Below are 24,864 nucleotides of genomic sequence, written 5' to 3'. Positions count from 1 at the left end.
GCACAGCAAGCAAGCATTACAGAGAAAGGAACCTCAGGTTGATCCAGGTAAATGTATGCAAATGTGTAGGGCCACATTCCTATCTTTTGCTAGCTTAGAAATCTAGACGCACCGTAGCGGCAGCAAATCTAATCGTCCGGATACGGCGACAGTTTAATCTATCAACGAGCTCTGCTTCACCTTCGTTGCTCTGGTTGGTTGTAGCGCTATCCTATCGCGTGCAGAGGGAGTTTGAAAGACAACCGTTTATCCGCCCCTCGGATTCAGCTTTCAATGAAGAGTTTCCAGACCAAACATCTTGATCTGGCTTGTCAGGCTAATATTTTGCTTGAGGCCACCAAATGACTATATCTGCCCTAAGTTGAACCATTTCATGATGCTTTTTGTCACTCGACTGTTGTAGGGGAGAGTGGGGTAAAGTGAGACCGTTTTTAAATTTGCTCCCCTCTAAGCTAAAATGATATATCAGTAAAATTGACACATTTCCCATTAATTCAGGGTGTTTCCTAGCAGAATGTGTTTAGGAAGAAGGTTAGTGAAAATATGATTGTTTAAAAAAAAATAAAAGTGGTCTCATGCCTCACTTTAAGCTTAAGGGTAAACTGAGACAGACCAGAATCAAGGGGGTATAGTAATTCACTTAATTTTTCTACTCTGAAACTACCATAACAACACATACTGTAACAGTTTGAATCGTGACAGCTAGCTTGACAACCACACATACCAGAACTAATGCTGGACTAGTAACAGAATCATGGGGATTGGTCAATAAAGCAAAAAAATAAATAATAAATAAAAAAATCTATACACTTGAAAGTAACTCGGAACAAAATCAAATACAGCATAATATAATTCTGAATGTTTTAATTAACATTCAAATAATAGAACCAATTAGATTAAAACAGTCTGGAGGTCGGAGCAAAGGACAATCAGAAGCAGCTAGAACAGCCTGGGACTCAGAAAACAGGACTAGGCCCACCTGGATGAGAACATCAGCCTAATGTCATCCTCTAAAACTAGACCTGCTCTACAGTCCAGCCCTGAAGGTCACAGGGAAAGATGAGGACTGGAGTTGCTCTCTCCGTGTAGTTCCTTCAGGCCTTTTAGGTTGATGCAGCTTCTTCACCACATCACTTTTAGGAACATTTGCCCCAGGTTGTCTTCCTGGTGAATTGCCTTGGCATTGTGGCTTTCCTACAATGTTTATGACATTAAAAATAAAACATATGTAATGTAATACTACATTAAAATATGTTTAAGACTAAACTTAACTTGTGCCTCATGTCTCACTTTGCCTCACGCTTTACCCCACCGCCACATTTTTAGAAAAAAAACGATCTCTCTTAGCAATTCAGGCTAATCTTCAGCTAGCATCATCACATGGTTTTATATGTTGGTAGTTCATCAACATGTATGATAGAAGTTTTTCTACCTGAATCTATTTGCTTTGGCACAACAGTTGATTAAGTTGACCGCAAGAAAATTTACATGCAAAATATATATATTTTTGTGGGGGAAAAAACATGCTGAGCACAACACAATGTCCTCTTCTTCATGGCCAAGGGGGTGGAGGAGCTTGATGGTCATGACCGCAAATGTGTTCTGTTGACCAGATACAGGGGGTGTCTCATATTACCCGATGTCTCATATTACCCCACTCTCTCCTAATGTTGTAAAATGCTGGACAATATTAGTTGACTATTGGGAAGGAAAATGTACTGGTAGACTTATGTGGTAGGCTTATGTAACACTTAATACTGTGATTCTCACTATTTGACCAAGTCTTTGTTTTACCTTAAAAAAGAGCTCATAAAACAGAGCGGCCACATTAGGGAAAGACGTTTGAGTGATGACTCGATGAGGAATCGCTGAACTGTGAGTCATTTCATTTGAACGAACAGAATTGTTTAAACGACTCAGTTGACATCCAGGCGGCGGCGCGCTCTCACTCACACAGAACCAGCGCGCGCTCGCTCGTCTTCAGTCTCTGCGCGGAGCTGCTTCACTCTACAGCTGGATTACTCTCATATTTACTCTCATCATCAGTAACATCCTTCAGGTAATTTATCTTCATTTCAATGCGGATGAAGGAATGTGCAGCTGCTGTCGTCATTTACATACAGATGCATGCGCCTTAAATGTACTGATGATTTCATATGCTGAAGAAGTGGGGCATATGTGATATGTATTCTTTGTATATAATTAAACTTTGAGTTTTAATATTACTATATGTTGATACTGAGTACATGTTAAAAGTGTTTACGATTGCTTAATTGGATGCATATGATTATAATAATTACATGCAGCTGTGCAGCACTTAATCAATATTCAGTCATTTTGCTGCAACATGTGCTGAGGGAACAGATGTTTACAGTGATTACACCAGTCAAAGCGTGAACATAAATAGATTAAAAGGTATGTAAACGGTCTCAAAACCTAGTGAGTTGACTAACTAGACTGCATATCAGAGCATCAGTGTGATTCTGCTGCTGCGTGCTCAGAAATGCACAATGATGACTATAGATTCATATTATGCAGTTATTGCAATAAAATTATGGTCGCTTTGGTATTATCCACCAATGTCATAAAAGTAATCAAACAAATAGAGAAAGATTGTGAAGTTTACTGACGCATACACTAATGATGTTGTGGAATGTTGGTGGAAAACAATAAGCCTAACAATAATTAAAAATTGGTTGTTCACCATAAAAATCTGTAGCACTCATTAAAATATGATGCACAAAGATTTTAGGTTTTGAGACGGTTCTATGTTCTTTAAAAGTCGACTCGTGTTAAGTAACATCTATTTTTATAGTGCTTTATACACTGGTAAAAATGTGTATGTGTATGTGTTGGATTTACTTAAAATATATATGCACAATTTTTGCATCACACTTTTTAAGTAAACCCAACTTAGAATAATTTTACTTAAATTTAACAAGAAAACCTTTGTTATGTGTACTTAAATATTTGAGTTCACTCAACATTTTTTACTTAAAAATATATGTAACATGATGCAATATTTGCATGTTACATATATGTTTAAGTAAAGAATGTTGAGTGAACTTAAATATTTAAGTACCCATACAAAAAGGTTTTCTTGTTAATTTTAAGTAAAATTATTCCAAGTTGGGTTAACTTAAAAAGTATGATGCAAAAATGGTACATATATATTTTAAGTAAATCCAACACCATTTTTACCAGTGTACAATACAGATGGTTTCAAGAAAGTAAAACAACATTATTAATGTTGGCAAATTCTTCAATTAATAAACAAATTCAATTTCCACTGTAAAGCAGCTCTACAGAAGATTCATTAAGTTCGATGTTGATACAGTTTAGCTCAGTAGCAGCTTTGATGTTTCAATATGACACTGTAAAACCCAACAAGTTCAGCTAACTCAATTAAGTTTAAAAACAATAGTTATAAGTACTCTGACCTCATTTTAATCTAGTCAACTAAAACAAGGATATTTCTTAATATACAATTAAACGTTACACTGCTTTGGAATACTTTTAATAGCTGAAACGTCACTATATTGAGTAAAACCACTGATATTATAAACTTTAAATGAGTGCTTACAGTTATTGCTAGCTCAATTGTAGCACACAAAGTCCTTTAGAAACCAATAGTTATGAGTTCTCTGAACTTATTCAGTTGAGTTCACTAAAAGAAGATAGACATTGCAATCAAGAAATTAAGTGAAGATGAGACGATTGAGCATTAGTGATGAACACCTGTTGTTAACAAGCAGAATCACTGAAGGACAGAGAAACACAAGAACTACAACTGACTTCAGCCACAGCTTTAAATGAAATCAACAAGATAAAAGCAGACGATTAAACAACTCCACAAACAGCATTACCAGCTTCACACATTACTAACCAGACTGACTTTATTTCTGTCAGACGTCTACATAAGCTCTTATTGAGAATTAATTATTGAGGCCGATGTTTACTCACCATTATGGTGATCAGTGTTTTCTTTACAATCATAAAGGACAATTTATCCCTGACCTAATAGACTGTATTGACAAATAATTCTTTCTTGCCACAGATCAGACATTCTGAATTTAGATTTTTTTAAATATATTATGGGACAAAAACACACATGCACACACACAGAATCAGCATATGAATCTCAACAATGGTGGCATGCTTCATCAGCATCTGCATGGTTGTAGAGCTGTTTGTGGCTAAACTTGTTTAAAATGCACACAATCTCTCTACAGTACATGTGTCATTAAATAACGTGTGTTTTGAAAAAATGAGAGAGGAGCTGCTGCTCATGAATGTGTCCGTCTTTAAGCAGGTCCATCATCTCAGCAGCGATGGACGCCCTGGCGTTCTGATCGAGTGACAGGTACTGCATTTTACATAAGAGCTTTGTGTAATTGCCATGATTGATGTAAATATCAGCAAGCCGGAATATTTGGATATCAAAACTCCTGAACCCTTGAGTTTTATTTTGCATTGTGCATCGACTGTTAGACAGTGACAGCTGCAGCCGTCTGAAATGACACGACTGTGACTTTCAGTCTCCATTGAACAGTCTCCTTGTGTGGTATTTTAATGAATGTGTTTCTTGTATTGAGCATCTGTGTGCTTCCGAAAACATGAGGCGCTTCATTATTCATTATGTCAGATTTCCTAGAGATGGATGTTGACGCCCTCCTGATTTCACAGTCAGTAAGCAGCTCGGTGTGTGTGTTTCCCTCAGATCGAGTGTGCTGTAGCGCGAGCGGCCCCTGGCGGCTGAAGGCTGCGTGGCATGAGCGTGTGTGGGAGGAAGGCTCTGACTCTGCTCAGCAGTGTGTTTGCGGTATGCAGTCTGGGGCTGTTGGGGATCGCCGTCAGCACAGACTACTGGCTCTACCTGGAGGAGGGCGTCATCCTGCCTCTGAACCAGAGCGCTGACGTGCGCATGTCAATCCACTCCGGCCTCTGGAGAGTCTGTTTCCTGGCAGGTGAGTTACTTTTGGAGGACTCTCTGTCCCCTTACATGTACAATAATTCATTTAGCAGAATCTAAATAAGTGATGCTGCTATTTACCTAGACTTCTGCATTATGAACAATATTACAGCTTGATCCACTTCTCACTTACTTCCACAAAGTATATTCAATGTACTGAAGAAGATGAGCAAAAATATCCAGCACTTTCCATAGTCAAAATATTAAAGGAACTGTATATAAGAAATTTAATTCAATGAATCATAAAATGGCTCTGATATGTCACTAGACACTAAGAAATCATGTTAATTTCAAATACTTATATCCCTGACAACAGTAGTCCGGCCAGGATATTGTCATTTAAAAGTTGTTGTTGCAGCTCAACTGATGTTGTCATGTTGTGTTTTGGCCTGAAGCTCCACCCTCCACCTATCGACCAATCACAAAGTCAGTAGTGTTTCGGCATCCGGGTTGCCAGATCTGCTCTAGTTACCACAGCTGCAGATCTACAAACGCTCCTGCTGATCCTGCAGCCAATCTGGCAACCTCGAGTCATGGGGAGGGGGATACACCGCTCTACAGTCATTTGAAAGTGATTGCAGTACCAGTTGGCCACAATCTTACATACACTTCCTTTAAAACATGAGACTTAATCTCTTAAAAGACCCTCTGTGGTGAAAATAATGGGTTTTAAATGTTGTTTATATGTGTATGTAGGTGTTTATAGGTTTATATAGGTGTTTTTTTTAATATGCTTTCAGACACATCATGTGCAAATTCATAAGTAAGCAGTACTAAGTATTTTTATCTTAACACTCTAGCTTAACACAAGCTTCTGTATTTCTGACATCACAAACTACCTTGTAACCAATCACGTCAATGGGTAAGTGGGGCTTAAGCATGTCAATAGGCCAGAGGAGAACTGGCACCCCGACTGAGTCTGGTTTCTCCCAAGGTTTATTTTTCTCCATCACGCCCTGATGGAGTTTTGGTTCCTTGCCACTGTCGCCTTTGGCTTGGCTTGCTCAGTTGGGGACACTAAAAATATGATTAAAGTTATTCAACTTATTATACAAATAAAATGTATGAATTAGGTCTTATTTAATTCTATAAACTTAAATACTGATCTGCCAACATTGTTGCTATATGATAAATTAAACTAAGCTAATAACATTACTGTTTTCTCCAGTACGACTGTACAGCCAAATCTAATTTTGTCGCAATATTACCCTGTTTGACACTGTGAAGCTGCTTTGACACAATCGTGATTGTAAAAGCGCTATATAAATAAAGTTGATTGATTGATTGATTAACTATTCTCTGAAGCAGCGAGTCTCAAGAGAAGCCAGGTTATCCAGGCACATTTTTGTGCTGATATGAAAAATCGGGTACATTTAGCAATGAAGCGGGTGAATTATGTTGTATATTATAATGTTATGAAGAAATATGTCTTTCTCCACTGACATTTTTAAGGATGCCGACCGATACTGTAGGCAGACTGAGATGAACAGGAACATGATTTGTGTAACGTTAGCAACACTTTATTAGTTGTTTGTTAATGTAGTCAAGTAAAAAGCGAATCATATTAATGACTGTTATGTGTATGACGTTATAAAGAGCGATGCCTTTGTGCAGCGTTTACCTCTGTAACTTGAGTAAAAGTTGAGTGAGTGGATCTCTGAGCTGGTGCGAGTGAGTGGAGTGGCTCATTTGCATATTCATGAATCCGTGTACTAAATGATGCCAGGGTTTAGAGTTACATTCAAGCTATTATAAGGCACAAATTATTATTATTTTTAAATTGTATTTTTTAAGCCTTGGAATTGGATAAAAAGAAATAAAAATTAAACATATCAATACATTTCTCTTTATAATAAAAAATAAACCACCTTTTGGTGTTTGTGGTGTTTGACATTGCAGTGTGTTCAGGTGTGATGCTCGGGTGTTCTTATTTATTTTTATATCTATTTATGAATGTATTCTTGAGAGTCTGTGTTACTGTTGACTGGAGATTTTTTGGTGGATGTTCCCTGGTGTTTAGCTTCACAAAGCTTGTCACGACACCATTTGCTGCATGTGGATGTTTCCTTCCTGTTGGTGAGAATTGAGATCTCTGTGTGAATAAGTGAGAAACTCCCAGTGTTGATAAAAGAAAGTGAGCTATTTACACCACAGTCAGGGATGGATTAATGCTATTAACTAGGGGCCCAGACAAGCTCGGGAGGGCCTTGTTGGCCATCCATTCCCCATTGAACCGCTAAACTCATACTCAACAAGAAAACGGAGCACACAACCACCCAAAAAAAAAAAAAAACAGCCATACTGCACTGTAAAACCTAACAGTTATGTACTAAATATAAATGAGTTTATTGAACTCAAATATTACCTAAAAGTTACAAAAGTAATGACTGAAACAGACCTCAAACTGAATGAGTCATAGAAAATGTGTAGCCTCCACAGTCACCAGATCTCAGCAGCTTTTGGGATGTCAACGGGACATTCGCATCATGGATGTGCAGCCGATAAATCTAGCAACCGTGTGGTGCTGTGAATATGGACCAGAATCTCTGAGGAATGTTTTGAGCACATTGTTTAATCTGTACCATGAAGAATTAAAGGACAACTCCGGTGAGAAATGACCCTAGGGGTAATTAACAGATGGTTAGCGAGTAGATCGTTCTCTGGGATGCGTGTTAATGAAAATCGAATGTAAAGAGTTTTATCTCTAAAAAATGATTCGCTTATAACACTAGTGTAGGTGGTATAGGACAAGTGAAATTAAACCGCTAGTTAATACCACTAACAAGGCTCAAAATAGCCTCACACTAACACGGCAGCATAATGAGGGTCCCTACATGCAAACTGGAGGATTGAGAACTTTGTAAGTGGACAAACAGTTTAATAAGAAGATACTTTATAAAGACAGTACATTACACGTTTACAGACAGCAGGCATCTTGGAAAATTTCTTGGACTTGGAATCTCATACAGTCTTGTTCAAAATAATAGCAGTACAATGTGACTAACCAGAATAATCAAGGTTTTTAGTATATTTTTTATTGCTACGTGGCAAACAAGTTACCAGTAGGTTCAGTAGATTCTCAGAAAACAAACAAGACCCAGCATTCATGATATGCACGCTCTTAAGGCTGTGCAATTGGGCAATTAGTTGAAAGGGGTGTGTTCAAAAAAATAGCAGTGTCTACCTTTGACTGTACAAACTCAAAACTATTTTGTACAAACATTTTTTTTCTCTGGGATTTAGCAATCCTGTGAATCACTAAACTAATATTTAGTTGTATGACCACAGTTTTTTAAAACTGCTTGACATCTGTGTGGCATGGAGTCAACCAACTTGTGGCACCTCTCAGCTGTTATTCCACTCCATGATTCTTTAACAACATTCCACAATTCATTCACATTTCTTGGTTTTGCTTCAGAAACAGCATTTTTGATATCACCCCACAAGTTCTCAATTGGATTAAGGTCTGGAGATTGGGCTGGCCACTCCATAACATTAATTTTGTTGGTTTGGAACCAAGACTTTGCCCGTTTACTAGTGTGTTTTGGGTCATTGTCTTGTTGAAACAACCGTTTCAAGGGCATGTCCTCTTCAGCATAGGGCAACATGACCTCTTCAAGTATTTTAACATATGCAAACTGATCCATGATCCCTGGTATGCGATAAATAGGCCCAACACCATAGTAGGAGAAACATGCCCATATCATGATGCTTGCACCTCCATGCTTCACTGTCTTCACTGTGTACTGTGGCTTGAATTCAGAGTTTGGGGGTCGTCTCACAAACTGCCTGTGGCCCTTGGACCCAAAAAGAACAATTTTACTCTCATCAGTCCACAAAATGTTCCTCCATTTCTCTTTAGGCCAGTTGATGTGTTCTTTGGCAAATTGTAACCTCTTCTGCACATGCCTTTTTTTTAACAGAGGGACTTTGCGGGGGATTCTTGAAAATAGATTAGCTTCACACAGACGTCTTCTAACTGTCACAGTACTTACAGGTAACTCCAGACTGTCTTTGATCATCCTGGAGGTGATCATTGGCTGAGCCTTTGCCATTCTGGTTATTCTTCTATCCATTTTGATGGTTGTCTTCCGTTTTCTTCCACGTCTCTCTGGTTTTGCTCTCCATTTTAAGGCATTGGAGATCATTTTAGCTGAACAGCCTATCATTTTTTGCACCTCTTTATAGGTTTTCCCCTCTCTAATCAACTTTTTAATCAAAGTACGCTGTTCTTCTGAACAATGTCTTGAACGACCCATTTTCCTCAGCTTTCAAATGCATGTTCAACAAGTGTTGGCTTCATCCTTAAATAGGGGCCACCTGATTCACACCTGTTTCTTCACAAAATTGATGACCTCAGTGATTGAATGAGCCACACTGCTATTTTTTTGAACACACCCCTTTCAACTAATTCAACTAATTGCCCAATTGCACAGCCTTAAGAGCGTGCATATCATGAATGCTGGGTCTTGTTTGTTTTCTGACAATCTACTGAACCTACTGGTAACTTGTTTGCCACGTAGCAATAAAAAATATACTAAAAACCTTGATTATTCTGGTTAGTCACATTGTACTGCTATTATTTTGAACAAGACTGTATGGTCGTTGTTTCCGGAAGAAAGCACTGAACGCAGCAAAGAAAATAAAATAATAATAAATAAATAAAATAAAAATATCCATGTAATTCGATTTCACAAACTTAATTCCTATCGACCAGCTCACATAGCACAGCGTTCGTGGCTCAACTCGTCCAGACTGTTTTCCAAGATGGCTGCCGTCTGTAAACGCATGTACTGTGTTTATAAAGTATCTTCTTATTAAACTGTTTGTCCATTTACAAAGTTCTCAATGCTTCGTTTTGCATGTAGGGACCCTCATTATGCTGCCGTGTTAGTGTGAGGCTATTTTGAGCCTTGTTAGTGGTATTAACTAGCGGTTTAATTTTACTTGTCCTATACCACCTACACTAGTGTTATAAGCGAATCATTTTTTAGAGAGAAAACTTGTTACATTCGATTTTCATTAACACAACCCAGAGAACGATCTACTCTGTGTTAATTACCCCTAGGTTCATTTTTCACCGGAGTTGAAGCGGTTCGAAAGGGGGTTCGACCCTGTGTGTGACAGATACAAATGAACAGTTGTTCTTAAACATGCTAACCTGTACAGAGATTAGGCTAAATCTGCACCCCATTTTTAGCAACCCATATTTCTTTTTTGCAACTCATTCCTGCAGCCCTTAACTTTATCCTCCTGAGATTTTTGCAAAATATGTTTTTAGACGTCCCTAGTTTTCTCCCTGTTAGAGTCAGTGTCTTCTGTAAATAGCCGATCATTTGAGTTCATTCCAGTGGACTTCACACATTCAAAGGGGTTTATTGGGTGTATGCCATTTTATTTTTAACTGGCCAGGCATTCTGGTCTGATTATAGGGGTTGCAGCTCTATCCGTGTGTCCACCTTTGGCATCGCTATGGCAGTTTTGAGCAATTTCTGAATGTGTTTAATGATAGGATGTCCTGCTGTATTGATGAAGTTTATCCACGTGAGCTTGAATGTTTATCGTTCAGAGCTCACACTCCTCTGTATTGGCCAACAACGGCCTGCTGTGGCACAAAACACACACATTAGTCTCAGTGAAGGAATGCACTGTGTGTGTGAAGATGTGGGCGAGCGTTTGGACTGAGTCGGATCCAAACCCACGCTGTTTATAGCCGGCGTAATTGAGCGTGACTGTGAACAGATGTGAGCAGTCGTTTGAGCTCTACAGGATCACGATCAGCCATGTAATTTCAACACCCCAAACTTTCAGAAGTCTCACATTATTTCTGCGCTTTAAAGTGAGAGGGTATGTATTGCTTTGGGTGTTACAGTGTTGAGACGGTGATATTATGATCCTGTAGGTCTCACCACATCAACACTACATTCTCCTGAAGGAAAGAGAAAGCACATTATGCCCAATAAATGCCCTTCTTTTATAGAAAATAAAAGAAGATGTTAAGGACTTTAAGCAACAGCTGCTGATGGAATTGCAATGCCGTTTTGGTTGTCTATTGCGTATGAGCAGCTTTGTCTGATTCTTTGTGACTTTCGACTGTAACTGTCTAGGAAATAGCCGATTTGCTGTAGTCTTACATACATGACGATGTATGGTGCGTGACGACTCCGATCTTTCGAATATTCCTATTCAATGTTTGCTCAAAACTTCATCCTAAATAAACCCGTCTCCACTTCGATCTTTCTCATATTCGTATTATCTGAAGCACTACCAATAAAATTTTTCCACAGAATAGACATACAATACCAGTAATAACACAATAATATCTCTTCGACATAGCCTAGAAATCTAGACGCACCCTAGCGGCAGCAAATTTAATTTGCCCGCAAGTGTGGTCTAGCAACTCTCAATTCCTATCTGAGCTGTATTCCTCAGAATCTGGACGGCCCAATCACATCGTGTAGGCTATAGAGTCGGCGGGCGGGGCCATAATGACGACGGCCGAGTTGCGTTTGCGTGCTTCTAGTAACACAGTCTTCTAGTAAACACAGAAACTGGCGAACGGCGGCGGCCTTTCGAATCAGCTCTGCCCGCGCCTCCGGAAGACTTGGAGTTAAGCTTTTCTCTGAGAAAAGAACAAAGAACGGCACTGAAGTCATTCTTAAAAAGGGAAGATGTGTTCGGAGTTTACCCGACCGGATACGGCGAATGTTTAATCAGTCAGCGAGCTCCCCTTCACCGTCGTTGCTCCGGTTGGTGTAGCGCTATCCTATCGCGTGCAGAGGGAGTTTGAAAGACAACCGTTTATCCGCCCCTCAGATTGAGCTGTCAATGGTGAGTTTCCAGACCAAACATCTTGATGTGGCTCTGGCTTGTCAGGCTATGCTGATTGTGCTTAAACAGTCAAATACACACAAAATAATGTCAAAATGCCAGTCTTGGTGAGTATTCACATAAATTGTCAGTTCTGTTGTAAGTGAACGTAAACAGTTGAGAAAGAAAATGCATGTGTAATGGATTAGTGCGTCAGGTCTTAAAGTGACAGCAGCCTAATAAACCTGCTGCCAAATTATTAGTTAATATTAAACATATTTATATGGGAGTTTTCCCCATGGTATCAATGTCAAACTTGTGGCCAGTGAAAATGCTAAGAGGCTAGTTATTTTGGAAAACCACTAGCCACGCTGGTGAGCAAAAACATTAACATGCCCTGCATGACAGACTAGATAATTAAGAGCTATGTTTTATGGTTATGTGGCATTTTATTAATATCTATATATCTTTAATGCCTTTTTTAGATGACATTATTTTGCAGTTTGTAAAATGATTAAAGCTACACTGTGTGATATTTTCCCCCATCTAGCGGTGTAAAGGTATATGACCATCCAGTGAATAATAGTTTCTGTTCCTCTCAATTCTGATTTCGTTTTAACTCCTACGGTGGCCGATTTAGTCCAAGATTAGCATGGCAATCCCCCTCTTCACATTCGACACGGGGTCATCGAGTGTTAAAACGCGAAAGGCGAAGCTTGAATTTACGGGTATGTCCCTCTTAATGTACTTTCAAGATGGAGAGACAAAATGGCGACTGACATTCGAACCCCTCACCCGTATGTATTTTCAGTGGCACATTAAAAATTTACGAGAATACTTACTTGAAAGAAGTAAATATACACTAATGAGCACATATATATTTGATTTTGATTTTTGAAGAATAAACAAAAAAAGTTACACAGTGTAGCTTTAAATGATCCCTTTTGCCATCCTCTTTATTGTTGTGTTGTGATTTTTGCGTTCTTAGGCTGGTTAGCTCACCCAGAAATTAAAATTCTGCCATTATTTACTCACACTCAAGTTGTTCCAAACTTTTCTTTCTTCTGCTGAACACAAAAGGACGTCAGAAAAATGTCAGAAACCAAACCGTTGACTTCCGTAGTATTGTTTTTTTTTCCCCTGAATGTTATGGAAGTCAATGGGGACCGTCAACTGTTTGGCATTGAAGAATGTTGGTACCAAAACTATTTTGGTTGCCATTGATTTCTATTTTATGGACATAAAAAGAAAAGAATACTGAGACAATGGCTGCATCCGAAATCGCAGAAGGTACTTATTTTTAATATGTACAATGTTATAATGTACTGAATGTGTGCAGGTAACTCGGACATGCTACATCCAACATGTCATCATTATCATGTGATCTACCAGCATCAGTTGTGTCGCTTCACTGTCGTTCATAAATCCTCTCCCATGGCCTCATGGGATAGTAGTGTCCATTGAATACACACTTCAGAATCTCCTTTTGTTATATTTTTTTCGCTGTTTAAAGTCTATTTAGTCCAATCTTCCAATCCAGTTAGGAAGACGAGATGAAAACCTTTTTGGTAGTTAATTCTTTCCCCAAAAGAATATAAAGTGTTGTTTTCTGCAATCATAGGCCCTGTTTACACCTGGTATTAAAATGCATTTTAGTCGATCGGATCACAACGATGACTAAATACAGGTGTAAACAGGTCTAACATGTTTTGAGTTTGTCCACTTTCCAACACTTCCAGAGGTAGAAGAAAAAACTTTCGAACTGATTGCTTTCATAGGCGTCTCATGTGGTTGAATGTGTTCAAACAGCCACAAAAGAACATTTTCTCTCTGCCTACTGACCTAACGCACGTAAGCCAGACGGGATTTAAACTTCGTCAGCTGGAGACCCAAGTTTGGATTGAAGACGAAAAGTGTATCAAGCACAATTTTCTCTCACCATTCCTGATTTCTAACACACACTCACAGCAGCTGTCGTTAGATCAAAATATCTGGGGAAAAAAACATACAATTACCCGCCCATAGACCAATCAGGACAGAAGTGGCTGAAAGTGGACAAAAGAGACGGATTAATACTCCAGGTCTAAACAGTAATGTGTCTCTCTTGTCTACTTGTGATCCGATTGACCAAAACACATCTTAATACCAGGTGTAAACTGGACTTTAGTGCGCTTAAACCTGCCCCTCCAGTCAGACTGCGTCCAATCAACAACTGACCAAGTCTTACCCCGTCTTACAATTTATTTATTTTCATTTTCAGGAATATGTTTCGCTCAGATGTACGTTGTAATGCAGAAGAAATGATCTGTCACTAGAAATGATTTTTCAGTAGATATCCATGTGTGCAGTGCTCTGAAAGCACAGTTTCGAGTCCTGGTTTGTTGTCCTGTCTGATCTCTTTCTCGCTTCTTTCCCAGCCAGATGTAACAAAATCTTGAAAAAAATGGAAAAGGTCTATGTTTATACTTTTATGTAAATTGTATATGATTCACAGCCCCTGTCAGAAGAACCCTGCATGTTCTATCAAAATGAAATGCCAAAGCTCCTCCCGTGTGCTAAACGTCCCGGAGCAGTAACGCTGTCTGTCCTCTGTGTGTCTCAGGTGAGGAGAGGGGCCGCTGCTTCACCATCGAGTATGTGATGCCCATGAGCGTTCAGCTGACCAGTGAGTCGACTGTCAGCGTCCTGAGTAAGTCATGACAAATCTTTGTGTTCTCAAGCACTTCTGCAAAAAAACTAGCTTCACTAATGTCTACAGCAGTCATGCTCAGATGCTTTTGGTCCCAGATTTGACAAGAATTTTGTTTCTAAACGACAAATTTGGTTTAAAATAAGGTTCCATTTTGTTCACTTTATACAGTAATAAAGTTACAAATCATTTTTAAATTATTAGTTTATAGTTAATTCATTGTTAATTTAGATATGTGACCCTGGAGATCAAAACCATTCATGCGTCTCATGGGTATATTTGTGGCAATAGCCAACAATACATTGTATAGGTCAGAATTATCCATTTTTCTTTTGTGCCAAAAATCTTTTAATTTTTTTAAAGGCCCACTGAAGTGCTTTGGAACGCGCCGCATTATTCAATGTGTTGACGTTATTTCCCCTGAAACGGCTCCAGCTGTTAGCAGCTCCTCCCCTTTTTTGAAACAGCCAATAGCGTTTCGTTAATATACAGTTTGACTAGAGCGCAAGAGCGGACCTTTCTCTGTTTGGTGAAGGCAGTTTCCTCTAACACTGTTTAACACCATAATCTCGCTTTGAAAGGCAGCATTCTGTGCAGAGTTCAAATGGGTCGATATGTTTGTTGTCTGCGCCGACTCGCGCATATGATCCGCGCTGCGCTCTCGTGTCTCTTGTCTAAATTTAGACCAGAGACGTTGGGGTGTGTGTGATGCTGCGGTGTGTGAAACTGACGTGAAAACAGACTTTATTCGCCTCAACTGAAAGCATATTTACACTGAATCGTTTCCTATCCTATAGCTCAATCAGTAGAGCATGGCGCTAGCAACGCCAAGGTCATGGGTTCGATTCCCAGGGAAAGCAAGAATTGACAAAAAAATGTGTACCTTGAATGCAATGTAAGTCGCTTTGGATAAAAGCGTCTGCCAAATGCGTAAATGTAAATGTAAATGTATCCCATATAGTGTGCTATGTGCCTTTCACTATGTAGAAATGAGTAAATGTGTGTTAACAACTGACCGATTTCAGCTGCAGCTTCAGCAGTGTAGGGGGCGGGCTTTAGATTCTAGACAGCATTTTGATTGGACAGAAGATTTGACGAGAAAGTGAAGTCTGCGATGATGTCACCAAAAAATCTGAGATTCGTTTTAACGGAAGTGGGAGACTGTACATTTTGAATGCTCATGTCTCCTAAATGCAAATTTTGTCATTGTTGTGGAACATACCAGCTTATTCATAATTTTAAGGCTAACACAGTCGTACTAAAAGCTAAAAAACTTCCATTTTGATTTCAGTGGACCTTTAATATCATGTTCCATGAATATTTTTTGTAAATGTCCTACCGTAAATATATCAAAAATGTATTATGGACTTCATTTGGCTAAGGACTTCATTTGGACAACTTTAAAGGAGATTTTTTTCAATAGATGTTTTTCAGATTCCAGATTTTCCAACAGTTGTATCTCGGCTCCTATCTTATTAAACCACACATCAATGGAAAGCTCAAGCAATGTCACAAAATTGACCCTTATGACTGTTTTTGTGGTCCAGGGTCACAAATTGTAGCCTTTCCCTATTTTATATATTAATAGGTTTTATACAAATAGTGAGTTCTTCATTCATTGTCACTGTAATTAACTAAATTATTATTGTTTAACTAAATCATAAAGAGCCACAGTTATGAGCAACAATATTACATTTAGCAACCTAAAATTGAAGCAACCGTTGATGTGTCGGTCTATATGATCAGTGCAGTTTCAATTGCAGGTCTAATAGCTTCATGTCCACTTTCAAAATATTTTGTTGTATATTTTTATTCAAAATCAACATCTAATACAAATGAGCTGATATGTGACGGGAATAGCGAGAAGAATGGGATCTGGAAAGGCATGTTCAGACTTGGGTCGGTCACGTCAAAAGAGCTTTTGCATGTACAGTAGGGTAATTTTCATCATTTCATCACCACTGTGCGCAATTATATGGTTAATTTTGTTGTTATATTGCTTTTTCACTGCTCCCAGAGCAGAAACACCCACTGTCGAATCTATCACTTTTAAAAAGACAAAAATATTAAACATACCTAAAAATATTTACAGAGGAAGAAAGAGGAAGTCATATAACAGATGTTCGTAAATCATACATTCTTATAATCAGTTTGGCTCAATGGGGATTTATCTTTCTGAAAGTTCACGCAAAAAACATAATTTTCTCCATGGTAAATATATTTTTATAAAACCGGTTGAGTATATTCAAATCCCGTTCCATATGCTGCTTATATAATCCCATGATGCAGGAGCGTTTGTGTGGTTATTAGTGTCACTTTTGACAGCTGTTTTAGAGGCGGTGAGTTTATTTTGGTGTGGAGGTGATTACCCCGCTGATGGACAGCAAGACTTTCAGTGGGCTGTCACAGACGAGAGGCTTCTCCACATCAGCGGCTTCATTAGCAGAAACAGCTCCTCTCGCCACTCGGCTGACATTCACACTTCACTCTGGCAGTTAGCATGCTGCTAAGCTATTGTGTTAGGTTAAATAAAATTAAAACGCTTTTTTGCAGCATTTTCTTTGGGGCTGTACTCAAAAACATACTACATGACCAATTCAGAAAGACGAATTACTCTTAACAAAGACTAAAAGCCTGTCGCCTTTGGCTTGGCTTGCTCAGTTGGGGACACTAAAAATATGATTAAAGTTATTCAACTTATTATACAAATAAAATGTATGAATTAGGTCTTATTTAATTCTATAAACTATAATACTGATCTGCCAACATTGTCGCTGTATGATAAATTAAAATAAGCTGATAACATCACTGTTTTCTCCAGTACGACTGTACAGCCAAATCTAATTTTGTCGCAATATTATCCTGTTTGACACTGTGAAGCTGATTTGACACAATCGTGATTGTAAAAGCGCTATATAAATAAAGTTGATTGATTGATTGAATGATAAAAGGCCAACTACATTAGCACTAGGGCTGCACCACGATATATCGCAAATGTACATACCACGATATGCATATTACTGAGGCTTGCGATATCTGAATGATTTTAACAGGATACTTCAAAAAGTTGTGAAAAGTTTTTACATTTACACTACATTGCCAAAAGCATTTGGACATCCCTCCAAATCATTGAGTTTAGGTGTTCAATTACTTAATGGCCACATTTTGTGAAAGAATGGGTCGCTCTCAGCAGCTCAGTGAACTCAAGCGTGATACCGTGATAGGTTACCACCTGTAAAGCAATTGGGAACAAATTGCCATGTAAAATCATAGAGCGGGGTCAGCGCATGCTGAGAGTCACAGTGTCTAGAAGTCACCGGCTTTCTGCAAAGTCAATAGTTACCGATCTCCAGTGGATCGCCACTCTGCGGTGGAGTAAAGCTGGACTAGAGCAGTGGAGACGTGTTCTCTGGAGTGACCAATCACGCTTCTCTGTCTGGAAATACCATGGACCAGTCTGTGTTTGGTGGTTGCTAGGAGAACAGCACTTGCCTGATTGCATTGTGCCGAGTGTAAAGTTTAGTGGAGGGGGGATTATAGTGTGGGGTTTTTTTTCCAGGGTTTGGGCTTGGCCCTTAGTTCCAGTAAAATGAACCCTTAATGCTTCAGCATACCAAGACATTTTGGACAATATCATGCTGTCAACATTGTGGGAACAGTTTGAGGATGGCCACTTCCTGCTCCAACATGACTGCACCAGTGCACAAAGCGTCGGTCCATAAAGACATGGATGAGTGAGTTTGGTGTGGAGGAACTTGACTGGCCTGCACAGAGTCCTGAGCTCAACCCGATAGATCACCTTTGGGATGAATTAGAGCGGAGACTGAGAGCCAGGCCTTCTCGTCCAACATCAGTGCCTGACCTCACAAATGAGCTTCTAGAAGAATGGCCAAAAATTCCCATAAACACACTTGTGGAAAGCCTTCCCAGAAGAGCTGAAGCTGTTATAAGGGGTAAACCAACTCCATATTAAACCCTACGGATTTTGGCAATATAATGTTACTTACGTGTGACTTGTTTAATGTTAAAAAAATAACTTTCTTTGCAATGCATGATGTGTTTGGGTAAACACGGTTTCAAAGAGCACAAGGTCAAATCAAGAGTCAAGCATCAAACTGCCCAAATAAAGGAAACACTGGACAACATCTAAAACCTCTGTTAATTCTTAATAAGAGCTTCTGTAGACAAATAACAGAATAAAGTCAGTCTGGTTAATAATAAGAGTTGGTAATACTGTTTGTGGATATTTTTTTAGCCTTTTCTGTGTGTACTGAAGCATTCCTCATTTTCTATTCTCACAAAACTCCTCGAACCCAGTAAAAAAAAAATGTTGTGTATTTATGGTTCAAGTCCAACAAAAGTCCTCGGGTCTTGGACCACTCCGATTAAAACACTGAATTTAAGTGAAGTTTTTATTAACAAAATTTCGGGAGGAGCACGTGCAGATAATTAAACCTGACTAAACACAAGCGGAGCACGCTCATATAATTAAACCTAATTAAACACAAGTGGAGCACATCAAGCTAATCAACGATAAGAGGGGTGTATAAATACAGCTGATTTACCTTCTTTCATTGACCATTTTCATTTTAGCATCCCTCCACCACCCCAGCTCCTCACTTGATTCTAACAAACTCTTATTAGATGTCAACTCAATCTATAATATACTCCAGTCCAGTTCTAGAGTATCTCTATCACGGGGGGGGGGTACTCTGGGTTCGGGCGAAATTCCAGGCCCGGCGCCCTCCCCCGGACAGCACGCCAAATACGCATAATCTTTACTCTATTTAATTTGATGTAAGTGTGAACTAGTGAAAAGATGTAAAGAATGAGTTTCGGGTCAAAATGACCCGAGGCAAGGATGAGGGTTAAACATTTTGGTTATAGTTGTTGTTTGTGTGTACAGGCCTTAATCATCACCACTCACTATCGAATTATCTTTTTTTCTGTTTGTTTCTTTTCAGAGATGATTCGTTCAGCCACGCCGTTCCCTCTGGTCAGTTTGTTCTTTATGTTCATCGGTTTTGTGCTCAACAATATCGGGCACATCCGGCCCCACCGCACCATTCTGGCGTTTGTCTCCGGTATCTTCTTCATCCTGTCAGGTAATCTTCCTCTTCCTCTGCCGTTCCGGCACGTGTCTCTCATCTGTCAGGCTGACGTGTGTGTGTGTGTGTGTCTGTCACACAGGTCTGTCTCTGGTGGTGGGTTTGGTTCTCTACATCTCCAGCATAAATGACGAGATGTTCAACAGGACCAAGAGTAGCGAGGCGTACTTCAGCTATAAGTACGGCTGGTCGTTTGCGTTCGCTGCCATCTCCTTCCTGCTCACCGAGGTGAGAACAATGCCATTAACTCTCATTTTCAGGGCCATTATTCACTCCCGCACACTTCTCCTGTCTCCTCGCTGCCGTTAAATCAGTGTTATGCGCTGATTTCATACGAACTCACTCTTACTGTAAAGAAATGTAGGATTAAAGAAATGTTTAAAACGGTGGTGTCTGTGTTCAGTGCTCACTACGTTTACATTTAATCATTTAGTAGACATTTTTATCTAAACTGTGCTTCTCTTTCTGTTGTTACAGTAATTACCAGCACAGTCTGCTTAACATATACAGATGACTGAGCAGTAAACACAGCTCACTTACTCAAATCCTGTATCCCACAATGCATTGTGCACTCAAACCTCCATTTTCAGTGATGAATGAATATAATTTATTAAAATCAGCCACCATTTTTACCATGTTTTTCTGGTGACAGACTCTTAAAAGTGGAGGTCTTTCTAACTCATTATTTCCCTTGTGAAAAAGAAGAGAAGTTCCTTAGTTAATTGTATTGAATGTGCACTTGTAGACTAATCTTAAAAGTATATTTAAAAAAACTGTACTTTTAAATTATTCCTAATTATTCCTAGTGTTCCTAATTATTAAATTATTATGCAGGTGACTGAGGATTTCAGTAAAATGAACATTCAGATTACATTTTTTCAAAGCAAGAGTTTGTTTGTGTTGTAACCATATCTTTTTAGATAAGTGGTATACATCTACAGATAAAAGCTTAATGAGTTTCTGTCAAAAAATTAATAATTAGCTATTACTTTTTTGTTGTTGTTAATTTGTACTTATAATGTTACCTAATAGTTGTTCTTTATTACGTTTTAAAGAAGTACACTAATTTTGACTTACTATGTAATCGTTTGGTAATGATTTGTTAACTATTTTAATCTAAAATTACAAATATATGGTACACTAGAACCATATTTCAAAGATTATATAAGTAATTATAATGATGAAATTTCAAATAAGATGTACTTGTGTCCCCACAAAAACACTTTTAAGTTCAACTAATTGCATTTAATATAAATTACGCTATAATACATGTTCATTTAATTGTAAATAACATGCAAAAAGTGTCTGAAAACATTACATTCAGTATGTAAATGTTAATTATAAATATATTATAAGGGTTAACTGAACTGATGACATTTTGTCCCCACAAAGCTGATTCAAAATGCAAAACAACCATTTTATTTGCAAGATAATGGGAGTGTGTGACTTGAAGCGGTGAGGCGCAGAACGCAGTGAGAACTTCTCTCAATGCATTCTGCTGTGTCCTGGTGTTTCCTATATGTTTAATAAGTTATGACCACATGTGTTTTTACATTGTTTTAACTCATCAAAATAAGATAAGAAATGTTCAACTTTATTTTATGTTATACAAGATGTAACTCATTTTTTAAAGTCAGTTTAACATAATCTAAGTTGAAATAACTTAAACATCCAGGTCGATTGTACTTAAAAATGTCAGGCTTTTTTAAAAATAGTATACACTGAAAAAAAAGATTTTTACTGTTTGTTCAAATTGCTTCATTAAAATGAGCTAAAGCAACACAATTGCTATACATTTAATTCTTATGAATCAGTGAATCGATTCATGATTTGGATCGCCAATGTCACATGATATGAGCAGTTTGACACACAATCTGATCGATACACTGATTCATAACCGTTTGAATCTTTATTTGAGGATTGAAAAACAACCCAGGAAGGGAAGTCAATGCTGAATAAAGTCGTAGTTTTTGTTATTTTTGGACCCAAATGTATTTTCGATGCTTCAAGAGACTCTAATTAACCCACTGATGTCTCATATGGACTACTGCGATGATGTTTTTATTCCCTTTCTGGACATGAACAGTATAGTGTGCATACACTTGCAGACGCTCTCAGACTAAATATAAAATATCTTAAACTGTGTCTGAAGATGAACGGAGGTCTTACGGGTGTGGAACGACATTAGGGGGAGGAGTTAATGACAGAAATGTCATTTTTGGGTGAACTAACCCTTTTAAAATGTCAGGCTGCGACTTTTTTTCATGTCCATGTTTTTCCCTGTCTGTTCAGAGTGCAGGTGTGATGTCCGTCTACCTGTTCATGAAGCGATACACAGCGGAGGAGATCTACCAGCCCCACCCCAGCTTCTACCGGCCCCGGCTGAGCAACTGCTCCGATTATTCGGGTCAGTTCCTGCACCCCGAGGCCTGGCCCCGGGGCCGCAGCCCGTCAGACATCTCCAGCGACGCCTCGCTCCAGATGAACGCCAGCTACCCCGCCCTGCTCAAGTGTCCCGAATACGACCTGGTGTCCTCCTCGCCCTGCTGAAGCACAGGAACGAATGCGCTCATATCCCGAGTCTTTGCCTTATGAAAGCGTGTGATGAGGATGTCTCCAGCAGGTGGCAGTACAGATTCACACTCCGGTTATAATCGTTGAAGTTTAATGTACAACTGGGTGTCCGTCCATGTAAATATATTTATGGTGCTTGATTATACAAATATGAATTGTAGCCATTATGGATCACTAGCCTTGAACTAGATCAATCTGCTTTGAAGAATAGTCGACATTGATTTGTAATGTGTGTGTATATACTTTATGTAATGCAATATAATATCTATTCATATCATAATTGTGTTCTTATAAAGGTTGTTCTAACAATGATTAGTAGAACAAAAACATATATGGACGAACAACAAATGTGCCATGAATCTCACAGATACTAATATGTATTATTTATTGCAGATCTGAAATGATGGTCGATTTTTAAATATTTGTGATATATAATATTATATAGTTGTCCAGCGCTTCAAATGTACAAATTCACTTTCTTTCTGCTATCAATATAAAATGGACCAAAATATTGGAATTCTTTATTTTCTATAACATATTTGACTAATACATGTTTCATAAAAACAATATGGTTCAATTTAAAAACAATATTCACCAATCAGGCTTAACATTTTGACCACTGACAAGTGAAGTGAATAACACTGATTATCAAAAATGGGTAAGCGTAAGGATTTGAGCGAGTTTGACAAGGCCCAAATTGTGATGTCTAGACGACTGGGTCAGAGCATCTCCAAAACTGCAGCTCTTGTGGGCTGTTCCCGGTCTGCAGTGGTCAGTCTCTATCAAAAGTGCTCCAAGAGGAACAGTGGAGAACCGGCCACAGGGTCATGGGCGGCCGAGGCTCATTGATGCACGTGGGGAGCGAAGGCTGGCCCGTGTGGTCCGATCAAACAGACGAGCTACTGGAGCTCAGATTGCTCAAGAAGTTAATGCTGGTTCTGATAGAAAGGTGTCAGAATACACAGAGCATCGCAGTTTGGGGTGTATGGGGCGGCATAGCCGCAGACCAGTCAGGGTGTCCATGCTGACCCCTGACCCCGCCAAAAGCACCAACAGCAGCACATGAGCATCAGAACTGGACCACGGAGCAATGGAAGAAGGTGACCTGGTCTGAGGAATCAGGTTTTCTTTTACATCACGTGGATGGCCGTACCTTGACGTGTCAGGGCTGTTTAGGCAGCAATATTATGAAGGTGGTCATAATGTTATGCCTGATCGGTAGTCATATATTATAAATGTTGTTTTTCTTGTTTTTGTAAGCGTGAGATGATGATTTTGTGAATGTTTTTCATAGCTCTTTCTACATTAGTATGTCATGCCAGGAAGACTGCATTTACCTCGGATAAAATCTGTACCTGCATAAACCTTTCTTCGTTCATGTTTATTCCTTCTTCAGTTGGCAGATTTCTGCTAATCTTGACTCCTCAAAACCAACGTCATGAGCTGCATCTCGAGTATATATACGGAGCTGCTTCAAAGTATGTGAACCGCTCTCAGAATCTGTGAAAATGGGAATAATTTTAACAAAATAAGGGATCATACAAAATGCATGTTATGTTTTTATTTAGTGCTGTCCTGAATAAGACATTTTAGATGAAAGATGTTTAAAATACACAAAAGACCCCATTCAAAAGGGAATGAACCATTGATTCTCAATGCCGTGTGTCGGTCTCTGAATGAATCACGGCCCTGTGTGTGTTTTCTGATGGTTGTTCAGTTAAACTGCCCATGTTCACAAAAATCCTTCAGCTCCATTCCTCATTTTTCCAGCATATTCTGCATATTTAAACCCTCTCCAGCAGTGACTATGATGCTGGGATCTGAGGACGATTGAGGGAGTCAAACACGATTATTAAAAACATGCTCCACAAGGAAACGCAAAGCTGGGGGGTGAACACTTTTGAACGATGAAGATCCAAATTTTTATTTTGTTTTTGTTCTTTAGTACTGCCCTTCAGAAGCAACAGAAGATACGTACATGTTTCCCAGAAGGCAAATTAAGTACAATTTATTTACCTTGATCCTCAAATTCAATACATTTTCACCCCCGGCTCTTATATTGTAATGCTTTGTGTTTCCTTTTGGAGCATCTCTGAATGTTTGACCCTTTTTTAATAGTTGTGTTTGAGTCCATCAGCTGTCCTCAGGGTGGAAAGATGGATCTCAGAATCAGACTGTCACTGCTGGAAAGGGTTCAAATATGCAAAAGATGCTGGAGACCTGAAGGATTTTCGGGAACATTGGGCAGTTTGACTGCTCGGGACAAACAATGGACTCCAAAAAAAGTCAGCCGTGGGTCATCAGGGAACGACACACAGTATTGAGAATCAAGGGTTCATACACTTTTGAGTGGGTCCTTTTCATAAATTCAGCTGCTTTTTGACTATATTTAAACATCTTTAATGTAAAATGTCTTATTCAGGACAGTACAAAATACAAATAACATGGATTTTGTATGACCACACTTATTTTGTTAAAATTATTCACATTTTCTGCAAGGGGTTCACACACACTTTCAGTATAGACGGTCAGCCTGTGCGTTGGTGGCGAGGGTTTTTCAGTTAGTGACAGTAGGTGGTGACAGAGAGTTTGCTTTATATGAGTTATAATTTCAATCACAACGTTGTAGCTGCAGAAATCTTAAAACTGCTGCCGTTCAGAGGATGCATTGCAAGGCATCAAGGCACGCCTGAATTCAATGTTGGCTTCAC

General features: G+C 38.9%; 1 protein-coding gene across 1 annotated transcript; it reads left to right on the top strand.

The window, feature by feature from the left end:
- Positions 1-1,918: 1,918 nt before the first annotated feature.
- Positions 1,919-23,522, top strand: cacng5b (calcium channel, voltage-dependent, gamma subunit 5b). Its single transcript, XM_067424565.1, has 7 exons — positions 1,919-2,059; positions 4,313-4,363; positions 4,721-4,967; positions 14,385-14,471; positions 19,436-19,576; positions 19,662-19,807; positions 21,872-23,522. The coding sequence occupies exons 3-7, from the start codon at positions 4,772-4,774 to the stop codon at positions 22,127-22,129; spliced, it is 828 nt and encodes a 275-aa protein (XP_067280666.1). The 5' UTR covers positions 1,919-2,059; positions 4,313-4,363; positions 4,721-4,771; the 3' UTR covers positions 22,130-23,522.
- The last annotated feature ends 1,342 nt before the right edge of the window (positions 23,523-24,864 follow it).

This window comes from Pseudorasbora parva, chromosome 2 (genome assembly GCF_024679245.1).
Source record: "Pseudorasbora parva isolate DD20220531a chromosome 2, ASM2467924v1, whole genome shotgun sequence".
Taxonomy (NCBI): Eukaryota; Metazoa; Chordata; class Actinopteri; order Cypriniformes; family Gobionidae; genus Pseudorasbora; species Pseudorasbora parva.
Note: the sequence above shows the minus strand (reverse complement) of the source record. Positions and strands in the feature narration are given on the sequence as shown.

What these genes read in the sequence shown, in the direction of transcription:
- cacng5b (XM_067424565.1), top strand. Translation starts at nt 4,772, where the DNA reads ATGAGCGTGTGTGGGAGGAAGGCTCTGACTCTGCTCAGCAGTGTGTTT. An exon ending in TATCTTCTTCATCCTGTCAG is followed by an intron (nt 19,577 to 19,661) that starts GTAATCTTCCTC and finishes TCTGTCACACAG; the next exon opens with GTCTGTCTCTGGTGGTGGGT. An exon ending in TCTCCTTCCTGCTCACCGAG is followed by an intron (nt 19,808 to 21,871) that starts GTGAGAACAATG and finishes CTGTCTGTTCAG; the next exon opens with AGTGCAGGTGTGATGTCCGT.